The sequence below is a fragment of the Hyperoodon ampullatus genome (genome assembly GCF_949752795.1).
Source record: "Hyperoodon ampullatus genome assembly, chromosome: 8".
In the NCBI taxonomy this organism is placed as follows: domain Eukaryota; kingdom Metazoa; phylum Chordata; class Mammalia; order Artiodactyla; family Ziphiidae; genus Hyperoodon; species Hyperoodon ampullatus.
The window spans coordinates 14,479,076-14,494,323 of NC_136921.1; the positions used below are offsets into that span (position 1 = coordinate 14,479,076).

Genomic DNA, 15,248 nt, shown 5'->3' on the forward strand with positions numbered 1-15,248 from the left:
ACAGTGACATTTTATTTACATGTATTTATAATTTGGGTTTACAGGTGTCTATATATCTCAACACACATATTAAATAATTTGTTTCTCAGAGAACACCATGACTTCAGATTCTCCCCAACCTGAAAAAGTTGAACCACTACTGCAGATTATCTATAGTGAAGAATGTTTAGAGATAGAAGATGTCTCTTTAAGCCGGAGTTATTGAGAGTTGAGCTAGACCATGGAGGATTGGTTGGATTTGAATAACTGCATAGGTTGGCAGTATAGTCCCAAAGTGTTGTAGGAACTTAGAGGACAAACACACTACTTTTTCATGACAAAGCTAGAACCAGAGTCTAGATTCTATTTCCTAGTCAAATAATCTTTCAGTTGGACTGATAACATAGCAGGAAAAAGTAGTGGTCAGTAACCTCATATTGGAGAAGGTGTCAATATGCTTGTGGACTGTGAAATTCCTGAGTTCTTATCAGGATTGCATTAGGAAGGCATTTCAGACTGAAAGGAACTTTATGTGCAAAGGCAGATATCCTGAAAGAGCTTACCTTGTTAGAGGTGGATCACGGTATTGGAGGGTGGGGATGAAATAAAGGGTCTTTTATATGCCAGGCACTGTTCTAGATGTGGAAGGTACACATGGAAAAGACAGACTCCCTGCTACTGTGGAGCTTACATTTTAGTAGGAGAAATCATAAACATAAATATGTAATATACTAGTAATTAGTGATGAGTACTTGAGGAAAAATAAAGTGTAGGGTAAAGGAATAGAGATAGACGTTACTGAAATAGGGTGTCAGGGAAGACCTTTTTGTGGAGGTGAAACTTGAGCAGAAAAAAAGGCAGGGAGTGAGGTATGTGAACCAGCGCAGAGGAGAGGGCAGAGCACATTTGCTGTATGCAGCTCCATGGTAGCTGGAGTGCATTAAGTTAATAGTTTATGCTCACTGAGTGTTTACTGAGTGCCAGACCCTGTTCTACCTGTATTACTAGTGGTAATTCAATCCTTAAAACAATCCTATAAAATGGATACTATTTCACATTTGAGGAAACTGAAGCACAGAGATTAAATACTTTACCCAAGGTTGCACAGCTAGTCGGCGAGCTGGGATTCAAGCCCAGGTAGTTTGACTCCAAAATTAGTGTTTTCGACCATTCTTCAAAGATGGGGGAGGGGAAGTGTAGTAGGAAATTTAATTGGAGCAATAGCCTGGGGCCAGTTCTGTGGGGCCTTTGTGGTTCCTTTACAAAGTATTTAGGATTTTATGCTGACAGTGAGGTTAAGTCATTGGCGGGTTGAGAAATGCCCAAGAGGTTGCTTTATGATTCTGCAGGTCAAGAGATGGGTCTGGACTATACAAAACACATTTGTTAGTTATCTGTATATAGGTTGTATTATAGCTTAAAGTATTTCTACTGGTCTACAACATGTTTCTTTGATCTAAAATCGAAGATTCCACTTCATTATTTTGTTGAACAGATATGTGCATGTATACATATGAGTGCGCGCGTGCTTGTGTAGAAACAAACTAATGAAATTTTCTGTTAATAGGTGCGAGAAGATGTACTAAATTCATTGAATAACAACTTTCTTCAAACGCTAAATCAAGCTTGGAACGATCATCAGACAGCTATGGTGATGATTAGAGACATACTAATGTATATGGTAAGTAGAGCTTTGTTGTTTTTCCTTTAAGTTAAGCATTTCAAAACACAGTGTCTTTTTCTGTCACATTTATTTGGATAGTACAACTCAGTGTGGAAAGCTTTTTTTCTTTTCTTTTTTTTTTAAATACTATTTCCTTCATAAGGGCCAACCTTAGCTTATATGAGTAAAATCTTAGTTGCTCCTGTACTTAATGATTAGAATGGAAAACTGAAAGGGAAAGATTTAATATTTTTCTAAATATCTAGCACTTATGCTTCAATATGTGAAATACTGAAAAGGCCATTTCTTCTTGAGTAAGGGTGATTGAGTGACAACATGAGAGATGAAAGCTGAATATTCATTCTCTTGCAAGTTTTTAAACCCTAATGTCCTTATATCTTCAGTTACAGGGGATGTCATATTAATACAAATATATTTGTAATAGCTGCCATCTATCACTCCTAATAATAAATCTCTCCCAATCTTACAAGGACTGTAAGTCCTTTCAGTATATATATAAATTCTTCAGATATGTATTGCCTTTTTCACCTAGTATTACTGTTTTTTAATCATTCAAGAAAAATATCTTGTTCATCAAAACAATTTGGAAAACATGGACCTGAGGTAGGCTGTTTAATAGCTTTCAAGGAGATTAAACTCTCAGGGTTTTTTTAACTTTAGTATGATTATTAAGATTCATCAAGCTTAATTATTGTGTCTGCAAAATCATCAAGCCCAATAACTTGTTACTTCATTGTTTATGTTTGAGAATTGGACATAATGATTTTCTTCTAAGATTTTACTCTCTGCTTTTCGAATTTTTATTTTCAGTTTCTTTAGTTTTGATTATTAGTTGTAATGGTGAGAGCGTGTCCTGGTTTCTTTTACTTGGTAGAATAAAGCAGTGTTTGGAAAGAATTTCCAATGAGAGCAAACAGCTGTAAAGTTTTTTGTTCTGCTGAGTGAATTCAATCAGACCTATTACCCCAGGTTTTATAGGGCTTAGTGGCAAGAGGGTCAAGGAGAAGCTACTTCATTTTTCAGGGTTTTGATGAAACGTTTAACAAATTATTTAGCCTTTCTGAGCTTCATTTTCCTCTTCAGGATATAGATTCATTTTATGTTGATATTTTGAGGTAAATGTGATAGCATGTGAAAACATATAATGTCTGGGATGTAAATGTGAAATAAGTTAACTTACTGCTGTCCTCTTTAAGTTTTGGATTTGGTGAGTCTTTAAATTCCAACACAAACCCTGAGATAGAAAATTACTTGAGATTTCATGGTCCATCACTTTATTGATAAAAGGAGTATTTTAAAATTATTTATATACTTTTTATACCATGCTGTTTTTAAAATTTCTGTTTTATTTCAGCACACACACATACCACTTTTTTTGTTGGCTGGGGGGGCAAATGAAATCTCAGACCTTGAATCCTGGCTGTTACGTGACCATAGTCAAGGAACTAATTATCATTCCTCAGCTTCCTCATTTATAAAATGAAAATAATATTGTGCTGATTGGGTAGAGTAGCCATGAGGCTTAAAGGAGCCGCTCCTTTCATATGAAGCACCTATATGGCCTGGACTATAGTAATTGCTCAGTAAAAATTAACTAGTATTAATATTTCCCACGATCTTTTCATCAAACCCAGCTGGTAGTACCACAACCCTAGATAAACCCAGCAACTTGCCTTTCCTGGGCTTCTGCTGGTAGAAACCCCACTTGGGAAACCTCACACAGGGTAGCTCAGTGCCACTATTTGTCCATTTTCACAAACCTCTAGTCAGCCCTCCACACTGCTCAGTAGTCTCATTCTTTCTCTATTCAGCTCATTCCACCACTTTGAAGGAGTTATTTCTCTTCAAACCTCCAGCTATCCTGCTGGTCCCCTTACTCTTACAGTCTTGCCTTCTGCCTCTCAGAGAGAAGGAGAAAGCATCAGATGGAAGCTGGGTTCATCTCTTGCCTCTGAATCTACAGGTTTCCCTCTACTTTCTCCCCTTTTGTTTTTCTCTTTTTCCCTCCCATTTTAATGGAGGGCAGTGTTTCCTCACCTATCAAATGCCATTTCTTCACCTGTGCTAAGAATCTCATTTCTTTCTGCTTTGTCAAAAAACAGAATTATTTTCAGGTTCTGCCTTTTTACTGGTCTTACTCATCAGCATTAGACACATTCAGGTCACTGGTATCCTCAAAATAAAATCCTACTACATTTTCGGTTGGACCCCTGCACTGCTTCCCAGGGTCTCTCATTGCCATGCACAGCTAAATGTCTCATAGGAAATGTTGACACTTGCTATCTCTTTTTTCTCATCTTTTATTCATCTTGAATATGTTTTAGTCACGCTTCTATCTCAACTCTTCTATTCATTCTTGCTCTTACTAGGATCACCGCGTCTACGCATCTCTGAAAGCAAAGCTCACTGCTAATCCTCATGCTCCTTGACTTTTCCAGCAGCATTGGCACAGTTGACTACCTTTTCGTCTTCTAACACGTTGGGTTCTTAATTTCTGTGACCAAACACTCCCTTGGTATGCCTCCTACCTTTCTGTTTCTTCTCAGTCACTCTTCCTTCTCCTCTGCCCTTTAAAAGAGAGGCATTCTTGAGGCTTAGTCCTAGGCTTCCTTCTCCTGGTACCTGTTATTTGCTTACCTTAGCTCTCTGTTGTGCCTCTGTGCAGGTGATTCCCACATTATGTCTCCAGCCTCATTTTCTGAGCTTCAGACTCGTAAATTCATTTATCTAGTTGGTGGCTCCCTTCATTGTCTGAGAGGTACTTCAAACTTGGCATTTCCAAATGAGCTCATAATCAGTGTCATTCCATCTGATCATGACAGAAACCTGGGAATTATTCTTGTCAGTTTCTCCTCCCTCTCTCCCTACATCATGTATTTCTAGAACCTGAAATTTCTCTGTTTTCGTATCTACTACCTAAGACCAAAGCACCTTCATTTCTTAGTAACTAGTCATATAACATTCACTGTGCTCCCCTCTATCCTCTTTTTTATATTGCTCTAGAATTATTACTTTAAAGCACATGATTATGTTACTGCCCTGCTGAAGTCCTTCTCTCTCATCTCGGAATTTTCACACGTCTTCTGTCTGGATATGTTTCCAGAATGTTTCCTCCCTTTATGTAATTTTTTTCCTATTTATCCTTTAAGTCTTAGCTTAAATTTCTGGTAAGCTTTCCCTGACTCATGCTGTGTACTGCACACTGGCACCAGCTGCTGTCACTGTACTCAGTACTACTACTTTTGTAGCATTTATCATTATTAACAACTGTTTAGTGCCTCGTTTCCTCACTAGACTGAACTTTATTGGGGCGGGGATGTCTGTGTCACCACTGTGTCTCCAACAACTAGCACAACTCCCTGCACAAACAAGGCACTCACATACATCTTTGAATTAATATACACATTCTTTTTTAATATATCATGCTTTTTTCAAAATGCTTATTAAAATATGCAGTTATAGATTCAGAAAGAAATTTAAATGTTGATAAGGTATCTTCATGTTCTATAAGGTAGACTTCTTTCATCCTTCATTCTCTTTATTTTTCCTTTTTATGTGTAGTATTCTGGGCTTAGTTAAATAAGTGCTTTTAAAAATTAAGGTAAAATTTATATACATTGAAATGTGCAAAACTGAAGTATATAAAGTTATTTTTGACACATGTGTGCTCCTTTGTAACCAGTACTTCAGTCAATATAAATAAATGCTTTTAATTTTCCAAAGATCAAAAAAAAATTTTCTGGGGCTTCCCTGGTGGCGCAGTGGTTGAGAGTCTGCCTGCCGATGCAGGGGACACGGGTTCGTGCCCCAGTCCGGGAAGATCCCACATGCCGCGGAGCGGCTGGGTCTGTGAGCCATGGCCACTGAGCCTGTGCGTCCGGAGCCTGTGCTCCACAACGGGAGAGGCCACAACAGTGAGAGGCCCGCATACCGCAAAAAAAAAAAAAAAAAAAAAAAAATTCTGTTGACATCTGCATTATTTTCTGTGAAGATTTTTACCCTCAATTCAGACTTATCAGATCACTTTACCTGCTTAGATAAGACATGCACCTGAGGTGTGCAGGTTTCTAGACAGATTTCTCTTTCCTATGAATTCTGACTCTAACTGTTGGAATTTTAGATCTCAGGCTCAGAGGGAGGAGAGAAGATGCTACACTGTCTTCCCACCTCCCTCCTACTCAGCTAGTTGACTTTTTCTCTAACAAGGAGGCGTCTGTATTTAAAATGCCCTGCGTGAGCCTCAGTGTATATAGATAGCATGGGACACACTGACTCTTGAAAGTGGAAGTGGAATCAATCACAGGTTACGTGGAGGCAGCCGTTGGTCACAATTTGTCCCCACTCACTTTGTTGTTGGCAGGTTCAGCGTTCCAGAAAGAAAAGTGTACATGTCTCTAGATGGAACATGTGATCTATACCCCTTTCTGACATTTGAGACTTGCATTATGTATTTTGCCCCTGAAGGTGCTGGAGTTTGTAATCTCTGCTTTGTTTGTTTCTTATTTTTAATTCATTCTTTTCTTTAAGAAAAGTTAACATGTTAAACTTTTAAGATTGGTTTGAGCCTACTTAGTATAAGTTTCCTTTTCAATTTTTTAATTGTTTAAAAGATGAATGATTGGGGAAAGATCTGATTATTTTATGGAGAAAATGTGTTATAGGTTATATAATAGCTTTATCAGAATAATCCACAGGTATATTAATATTCAGTTCATTTCCCTCCCCCCCTTAAACTATAAAATGAATACAGTATCAAGGGAGAGTTAAATTTATGGATGGTATTCTGTAGGTTACTTTTGAGCAATTAGAATTAATGTCAAAAGATATAGGAAAGCATTTCCTGTTGTGATATGTAGGCTAATAGAAGGTTAATAGAGGAATTTTCTGCATAAAACTGGTTATTTTCAAAGATATTTTCATGTTTTTACTTGAATTTATCTATATTCCCAGTCATTTTCACAAATAACAAAGATATAGTACGATTGCAGGTTATCCTTAAAGACTAGAGGCTATAAATTCAAAGTCCTGGGGTGGAGAGTTGACCCAGGAGAGGAGGGTCACCTCTTCTTTGAGCTCTATGGGAAGTCATCAAGGATGGTGGGTGAAGAGGTGAAGTGGGATGTAGCAGCAACTTTGTGACGAGGAAAGAAGCTGAGGAACTCTTCTGATGCTCTTGGTCTCCTTAATAAAGTAGAAGGCGGGACCATCAGTTATGGGTGACAGAAGCATGTCAGGTGTTGAGGAGTGTGGTAGACTGAGTAATGGGCCCCCAGATATGCCCATGACTAACCTCTGGAACCTAGGGATTGTTACCTTATATGGCAAAAGGAACTTTGCAGATGTGATTAGGTTGAGGATCATGAGATGTTGTTTTCCTAGGTTACCCTGGTGGGCCCAGTAGAAGTGCAGGGTCTTTATAAGAGGGTCGCAGGAGGGTCAGAGTAAGAGAAGTCAGTATGATGACAGAGGCAGAGATTGGCGTGATAACGCTTTGAAGATGGAAAAGGGGCTATAGCCAGGGAATACAGGTGGCTACTGGAAGCTGAAAAAGACAAGGAAGTGGATTCCCCCCTCAGAGCCTCCAGAAAGAACCAGCCCTGTCGACATCTTGATTTATCCTAGTGAAACTGTTTTCAGTCTTCTCAACTGTAGAACTGTTAGAGAATAAGTAAGGTACTAAAGTTGCGGTAATTTCTTCAGCAATGATAGGAAACTAACACATGGGGGAAGTTTGGAATATCCCCTGTGCTGGGGTCAACTATCTATAAATAAATAAGTGGATCATCTGTAATTGTGAGGGGATAATTTAGGGTAAGTTGGCACAAATTTTGTATAGCGGAGGCAGTCAGCAGCATTTGTACTTTTTTCGGAGGTACTTAAGCAGTCTCAGAGAAGAATATTCAAAAACTAAGGAAAACCTACTGATATAATTTGGCTTATTCGGTATGGGGAAGAATTCTAATAAGATAGTAGCATTGTTAAAATTGTTGATCGTGGAGCTGTGCTGTTTAATAAGCAGGCAAGTGAATCACAAGGTCCCAGGAAACAGAAGTATTAGGTGTCAGGTATCAGTAGACCTGGAGGTCCAGTTAGAATGCGGAGCAGTTGAAGTGTAACCGAGGAGAGGCGGGAGGAAAGAGGGTCTGTAATACCAGGGACACTTGATGTCTTCTATGATGAGTCTCAAGATTTGTCCATATCAATATGTGGGTAAAGGGAATCCTGATAATATGGGAGATGAAAATTCAGGCATCTGTAAGGAGTGTGTCAGATTGGTCATTATTATGAAAGTTGCAGTTACCAAAGGTAATAGATGTCAAGGCGTAGAGTTGAGAGAAATAATGTAAGCTGCTTGCTGAAGCTACCAAGGATTTGTATGTCCTTGGAGATCAGAAGACAGGATGAGAACATGGAGATGACAGAATCTGTGAGTCTGTTTTTTCTCGTAGATGTTGATACTGTTAGTTCCAAAAAATACTTCTTTACTGTATTCTAGATTGCACATTGAGAAAAGTTTGAAAATAGCTGTATTCTGGAAGAACATAGGTAGGTTGCTTAAGAGTCTTCTTGGTACTTTCTGTTTTCAAAATAACATCTTAGAAGAAAATAGGATCCAGTGGCTTTGGGACTGTTAAGCTTCACACTTGTTCAATATATTTACTTACTGCTTTTGCAAGAAAGGTCTGTGCAAGACAGGTTCCCCATATGTGCTCTAGTGTTTGCATTTGTGACTGACAGTATAATACCTTGGCATCTTTTTATGGTTAGGTCAAAAGCCAGGTACTAGGCCTTTATGTAAAAATAAAACTAGGGCAACATCATAAATACTGTAAAGGTTAAGAGTATTGTGCTTGATAATTAGGATTTCTTCCTTGCCGTCCATTTTAGCTCCTCTTTCAAACAAATTAATAGAACCATAAACACCTTGATTACTATGCCCTATGAACTGTTTCTGTGTACTGATTATGTAGCAGTCTATGACTGAGTTTAGGGAGGCAAGTATTAATTCAGCCAGAGGTAGGCCCTGTGGTGGTGCAGTCATATCTTGCTGTAGGAAAGGAAATGAAACTTTTGTCCGTAAAGGGGACTGGTCCCCATATATATACGTGTGTGTGTGTGTGTGTGTGTGTGTGTGTGTGTGTGTGTGTGTGTATGATAATTTTGTGTAATATCATATATATATATGATAATTTATTTACACAGAGTTGAGCCAACATTCATTCACCTTTGTGCTTATGTGGATAAATTCATTCATTCAGCAGGTATCCAATGACGGTGTATTATGTATCAGACACTATATTCTAAACAACTGTGTTCATTTTTCCAGTTTCTTCTATCACTGGGCAGTTTTATGATGTGGACATCCCATTTGGGCAGATAATCCTGGTTTCCCAAGCCTAATTTAAGAACAGTGATTTTATCAATGATCCATCCAGATGTAAGCTATCAAAGCATATTAGAACTCTTTAGTATTGTTTCTTTTCTCATTTTCTATTTTGAATTTGATAATAAAATTCTCATGGAAGAAGTGACTTTCTAAGGCTTTAGATACCTAATTGTCATCAGAAGTTATTTAAAACCATCATTATTAGAACACTTAGAAACTCAGCAAAAATATTAGATACTGTAGCAATTATTCTAACCACTTGATAGTATATTAGCCTTAAACTAATTTGAAAGTCCTCTTCAGTTTTTTTAGAAACACTTTTGTTGATATATAACATAAATTAAACTACACAATTGTTTTTTGCCCGTTTTTTTTTAAATGTGGGTTTTCTGGGGTTTGTTTTTTTTAGTAATTTGTGAGAGTTCTTTATATGTTCTGGACAAATGTTCTTTGTCAAATAATATATGTATTGTGAGGTAGTGTCTTCCATTTTGGGCTTGCCTTTTCTCTTAGTGGTGTCTTTGAAGAGAAGTTTTTAATTTCAGTTAATTTCAGTTTTTCAATCTGCAATTGTTGGATAAAGTGTTGTAAACATACCAGTTAGTCAGATTTACTAATCAAGTTCAGATCTTCCATGTCTTTACTAAACTTTTTGTCTGCTTGTTCTATCAACTACCAAGAAATATTAAAATCTTCAGATTTGATTTGTTTGTTTATTGTTTTAGTTTATATATTTTGAGGTTTTGTTACAAAGTGAATATCAGTTTAGGGTTTTATCTTACTATTGAATCGACTTTTTTATTTTTCTGAAATATCCTTCTTTATCACTAGTAATACTTCTTGCTTAAAGACTACTTTGTCTAGTGTTACTATATGAGCTTTCTTACAATTAATGTTTGCATGGCAAACTTCATCTCATCCTTTTCTTTCCACCTTTTTGTGTCCTTATATTTAAGGTGTGTCACTTGTAAGTACCATATAATAACATGCTTTTTAACCTATCTGATAATCTTTGTTTTTAAATTGAAGCATATAATTCATTTACATTTAATGTGATTACTGATGTATTTGGGTTTATATTTCCCATCCTACTGTTTTGTTTTTTTCCTGTTTGTCTTATCTGTTCTTTTGATTTTTTTCAGCTTTCTTTCCTCCTTTTAGGTGAATCAAGTATGCTTTATTATCCTATCCCCTTCCCCCACTAGCTGTTATTTATATATACATTTATTATTATTATTTTAAGGATTACCTTAGAGATTACAACATAGATCCTTGACTTATAGTTTACCTTATATTAGTTTTTTTTTTTTTTAAACCACTTTTGGATAGTATCAGAGTCTTAGAATACTTTGACTTCCTGGGGCTTTTCCCCCTTAGTTTTTAGACATTTGATCCTGGGGTGCTTGTTTTGTTTTGATGCGGGGACAGGCCTGGTAATTTTTCCAACATTGTGTATGAAAAATTGTGGAGGCCCTGGATGATGATGTTTTCCTTCATAGGATCAAAGATCACTGTGATCTAGTTGAAGCTGGCTTTTAGGCTTTGTTAAGGTTGATCTATTTTAGTTTGCCTTTTTTTCCAGGGCATGTTTTTTACACACAGGAAATAACCCCTTCTGGGGTCTCAGTTAAAAGCCTGAGTTGTTTACTGGTTCACTCTACACAGTTACTGTGCCTTGAGATACCAGCTTTTGTCTCTCTCTACTGCAAGTCTGCCAGCAGTCTCTGTTCAGCTCTTTAGTCTCCCAGTGCTGCTTTCTATTTGGTATTCTGGTGTCTCATCCACGCTTAGGTGATGTGTCAGTAAACATCTCAGTGAAAATTGCTTGCAGAATTTCTGGCTCTTCTTTACATTTCTCTCTTCTTCAGACTTGTGCTGCGTAAGTCTTAGCTGCTTGATAGCCAGCCCACCTGTGACTTTCTGCTTGGCCTCTTTCCAGTCCTCCAAATACAGCAAATGACCCAAGGGAACGAGTGAAGGTGAACGTAGGGCTCCTCTCAGTATACTTGTCTTTTCTCCAGAATCCGGGCCCCGCAAGTCCAGGTTGCTTTTGGTGCTCTTTGATGCTTTTAAACAGTATTTGTTCGTTTGTTTTAATTGTTGTAAAACGCACATAACATAAAATTTATTATCTTAATCATTTTAAAGTGTACAGTTAGTTCAGTGGTGTTAAGTACATTTATACTGTTGCACAGCCATCACCTCCATTCATTTCCAGAATTTTCATCTTGCAAAACTAAAACTTGACACCCTCTAAATGATAACTCCCCATTCCCCACTCCCTGGTCACCGCCATTGTACTTTCTGTATGAATTAGACCACTCTAGCTAGCTACCTCATATAAGTGGAATCATAGAGTATCCGTCCTTTTGCAACTCAAGTTTCATCCATGTTGTAGCCTGAGTCTGCATTCCCTTCCTTAACAGATTCGTGGTTACCAGAGGGAAAGGGAGATGGGGGCAGGGCAAGGTGGGTAAAAAGGAGGTTGGCTGTATGACGACAGAAACTAAACATTTGGTGGTGAGCACGTTGTAGTGTATACAGAAGTCATAATATAATGTTGTACACATGAAATGTACGTAATGTTATAAACCAATGTTGCATCAGTTTTTAAAATTGCCCCTCTTTTTCAGGCTGAATAATATTCAGTTGTATGGCTATACCACATTTGCTTATCCATTCATCTGTCAGTGGTCACTTGGCGTGTTTCCATCCTTTGGCTATTTTGAATAATGCTGCTATGAACATGGGTGTATGAATATTTCTTTAAGACCCTTCTTTTGACTCTTTTGAGTATAAACCTAGATGGTAGAATTGCTAGATCATATGGTAATTCTGTTTTTATTTATATTTATTTATTTACCCTTTTTATTCAAAATTTTTTTTTATTTTTAAAAAATTTATTTAATTATTTTATTTATTTGGTTGCGCCGGGTCTTAGTTGCAGCATGCGGGCTCCTGCCGCTTTTCTAGTCTCTTTTTTTAAAAAAAAGATAAACGAAAACAGTTATAGATCTTCTTGCCTTGAGGACAAGAAAGTGAAAGAAGAATTATTTAAGTTTAATTAAGCTCCTTGACAGTGTGCTTCATAAACCAACTTTCAGAGCTATTCACTTCAATTTAAACAGTGGTCTTTGCCTAAATAAATAGCTACCATTGGTCATAAGTGGAATCAAGGAGGGAAGTGTAGATAAATGAGTACTAATCCATAACTGCCCTTAGTTCATTAGTGGTGTTGTTAAAAGTACTGAACTGCTGGTATTTGAAGCAAAAATTTTATAACAAACTCCCTCAAAAAATAATTGAGACAAAGGACTATTGCATTTATATTTGTAGTACTGAGTGTTCAGAGTTGAATGTAACCCAAAGGTTAGTTTTAGAATTTGCTTCCCAAATACCTATTTAATCTTACAAGAAAACATTCTTCAAATGAGATACTAGATATGAGTGATATTGATGAAAGAGCTTATAATTTGTCCTTTCCTTGGGTGCATCATTGATTCCTATGCCCAGTACACATTTATCCTAGTTTGCTTTTTCGTGATACAATGACTGTTGGTTAAAAATGTTTCCCGAACCATTTCTTGTGGATAAAGTAGTAAGAGTTATTTTTTGAGGTTCATTATCAAATTTTTGTTGTTTTATTTTTATTTAAATACCACTCCCTGAGTCATGAAGCTTTTTAGCCCACTTAAACAGTCACTCCTTGACTTTGCACAGGTTTAGCTTTCATAAAATCTATATTTTCTCATAGTGTGTCTTGACACACCTAAGAATACTTTTGCATGCTGAGTTTGATCTCTCATATATTAGTTAAATATTTAGGTATCTTGGTGGATTAGGTGTCTTGGTGAAGCCATCAGTTAAGGGGAAAAGGTTTGCTTTGCCTAGGAATAGCATCTCCCAAGAGGGAACCATAAACAGAGATTTTAAATGTAATTTTATCTCTGTAGTTAGGAAACTCACATCCCTTAAGTAAAGCTAATGTTTGATCCAGACGTGAGGCTTTCAAATGGATTTTTCAGAACATTTTATATTTAAAATGCCTGTATTTTGGCTTTCAAAAGGCAAATAGAAGCAACCACCAACTTTCTATCTCTGCTGAGTTCTCTTCAATAGTTAAATGACTAATGTTGGACTCATACAAACTACCTTTTGGTCAAATTAAATATTCACATAGAAAGGTATACAAAATAAAAAGTTCTCCAGTGATTTAAATGATTAGAGCTAAATTGATATTGTATTACATAAAATTAACCACTTATTTTTTTAACAAAGAGAGATTCCTGTTAGAATCTATTATGAAAGGCTGTTGTGTACCCACAGGCTGAATTCCTTCTGGTAGTGCTGATAAACAGTAAACAGCAGATTTAGCGTGTTCATTCAGCAAATAATCACGTGCAGATCACAAGTTTATTGTGAATATGTGCCTGCATTAGTTTAATGTACGCACACATAAACACTCAGATGTATGTATGTATAGCTTTTATTTTACTTGATGGTAATTAATCATATGTACCAAACAATATAAATGACTATTTGGTATTACTCATTTAAGTAGCTATACTCATGTTTGCAGGTTTGCCCTTCTCTATTTATTAGCTCTCTGGTATCTATAATCATATTTCAGGGTTAACAGCTTTTCTTAATATTATGTCATTTAATTATAATCATTATACACCTTGACAGTCTCACATTAAAAGACAAGGGTTTGGCTTTTATCCTACAACATCTGTACTTCCCTTATCTCCAGTCATCCTCCATGGATGTAAATTTTCTATGCTTTGCTCAGATACTCCAACCATGTGTTCCCATCATACCTGGCTTCTTTTACTCTGAAACATTGTTCTCTCCCATATGCATTATGCCTGCAGAACTCATCAGCTGCACCTGGCTCTCTTTCTGTCTTTTTGCCACAGGGCTTAAGATAGCAGATATTATAGGCCAATACGGTTATAGACTCACCTGCTTTGGTAGTGATAGCATCACTGTGTTTAGGATTGAGAAGAGAGTAACCCAGGCCAGGGGAGACTGATAACAGAAAGGGAAGGAGTAATATTGAAATGTGTCTTGATCCCTAGTGTATGTTAATTTTTTTTTTTTTTTTTTTTTTGCGGTACACGGGCCTCTCACTGTTGTGGCCTCTCCCGTTGCGGAGCACAGGCTCCGGACGCGCAGGCTCAGCAGCCATGGCTCACGGGCCCATCCGCTCCGTGGCACGTGGGATCTTCCCGGACCGGGGCACGAACCCGTGTCCCCTGCATCGGCAGGCAGACTCTCAACCACTGTGCCACCAGGGAAGCCCTTATTTTTGATCAGAGAGTTTAGCTTCAAAGGAAATCAGAGTTTTAGAGACTGTCTTTACCAGCCCTTTATGTTACCCGGAACTGGAGTGGGTAAATGACTTACTCAGGGTCATACCACCAGTTAATGGTAGAGCCGGAGATAATCCGAAAAATTCTGTAACTGACACGTCCACTTTAGAAAACAATTTGGCAATTTTCATATAGCTCAATAGTACTTCTACTCATAGAAATCCATCCAAGAGAAATGAAAGCATACGTCCAACAAGAAGATTGTACCCAAGTGTTCATAGCAACATTACTCATAGTAGGCTGGAAACGGCCAGTAAACTGGAAACAGCCCCAAATATCCATCAGCTGATAAATGGATAAGCTAAATGTGGCATATCCAATACAATGGAATACTTCAGCCCAAGAAAGGAATGAAATACTAATATATGTTATATTAATGAACCTTAGCAACTTTACGCTTGATGAAAAATCAGACACAAAAGATTACATGTTCTGTGATTCCACTTATGTGAAATGTCCAGGAAAGGAAATGTATAGAAAGAGTAAGCAGAGGTGCTGGAAGTGAAGATTGACTGCGGAAGGGCTGGAGGGATTTTTTTCTTTTCCTTTTTCCTTTTTCTTTCTTTTTTTTGAGTGATGGAAGTATATTCTAGAACTGGATTGTGGCAGTGACTACACAATATAGAAATTTACTGTAAATTATTGAACCATGCTCTTAAAATGAGTGAATTTTACAGCATATAACTGCAATAAAGCCAAAAGGGGAAAACTTTAAACATTTTTCACTTTAACACTCTTATAAACGTTTACTCTGAAGATTACGTTGCATGTGTCTTTTGTTCTGTAATTCTTAAAAGTAGTTGCCTTTCACCAAAAACAATAA

The 15,248-nt window shown here is 37.2% G+C and overlaps 1 protein-coding gene across 2 annotated transcripts in view; it reads left to right on the plus strand.

Annotated features, from left to right (window-relative positions):
* The window catches only part of CUL3 (cullin 3), a gene marked incomplete at its 5' end in the record, with an annotated part of 97,768 nt that overhangs the window by 41,608 nt on the left and 40,912 nt on the right, over positions 1–15,248 (plus strand). For both annotated transcript variants that reach the window (XM_079710411.1, XM_079710412.1), the window contains one exon: positions 1,547–1,660. In XM_079710411.1, the coding sequence (XP_079566537.1) occupies positions 1,547–1,660 (114 nt within the window). The remainder of the gene's footprint in view (positions 1–1,546; positions 1,661–15,248) is intronic.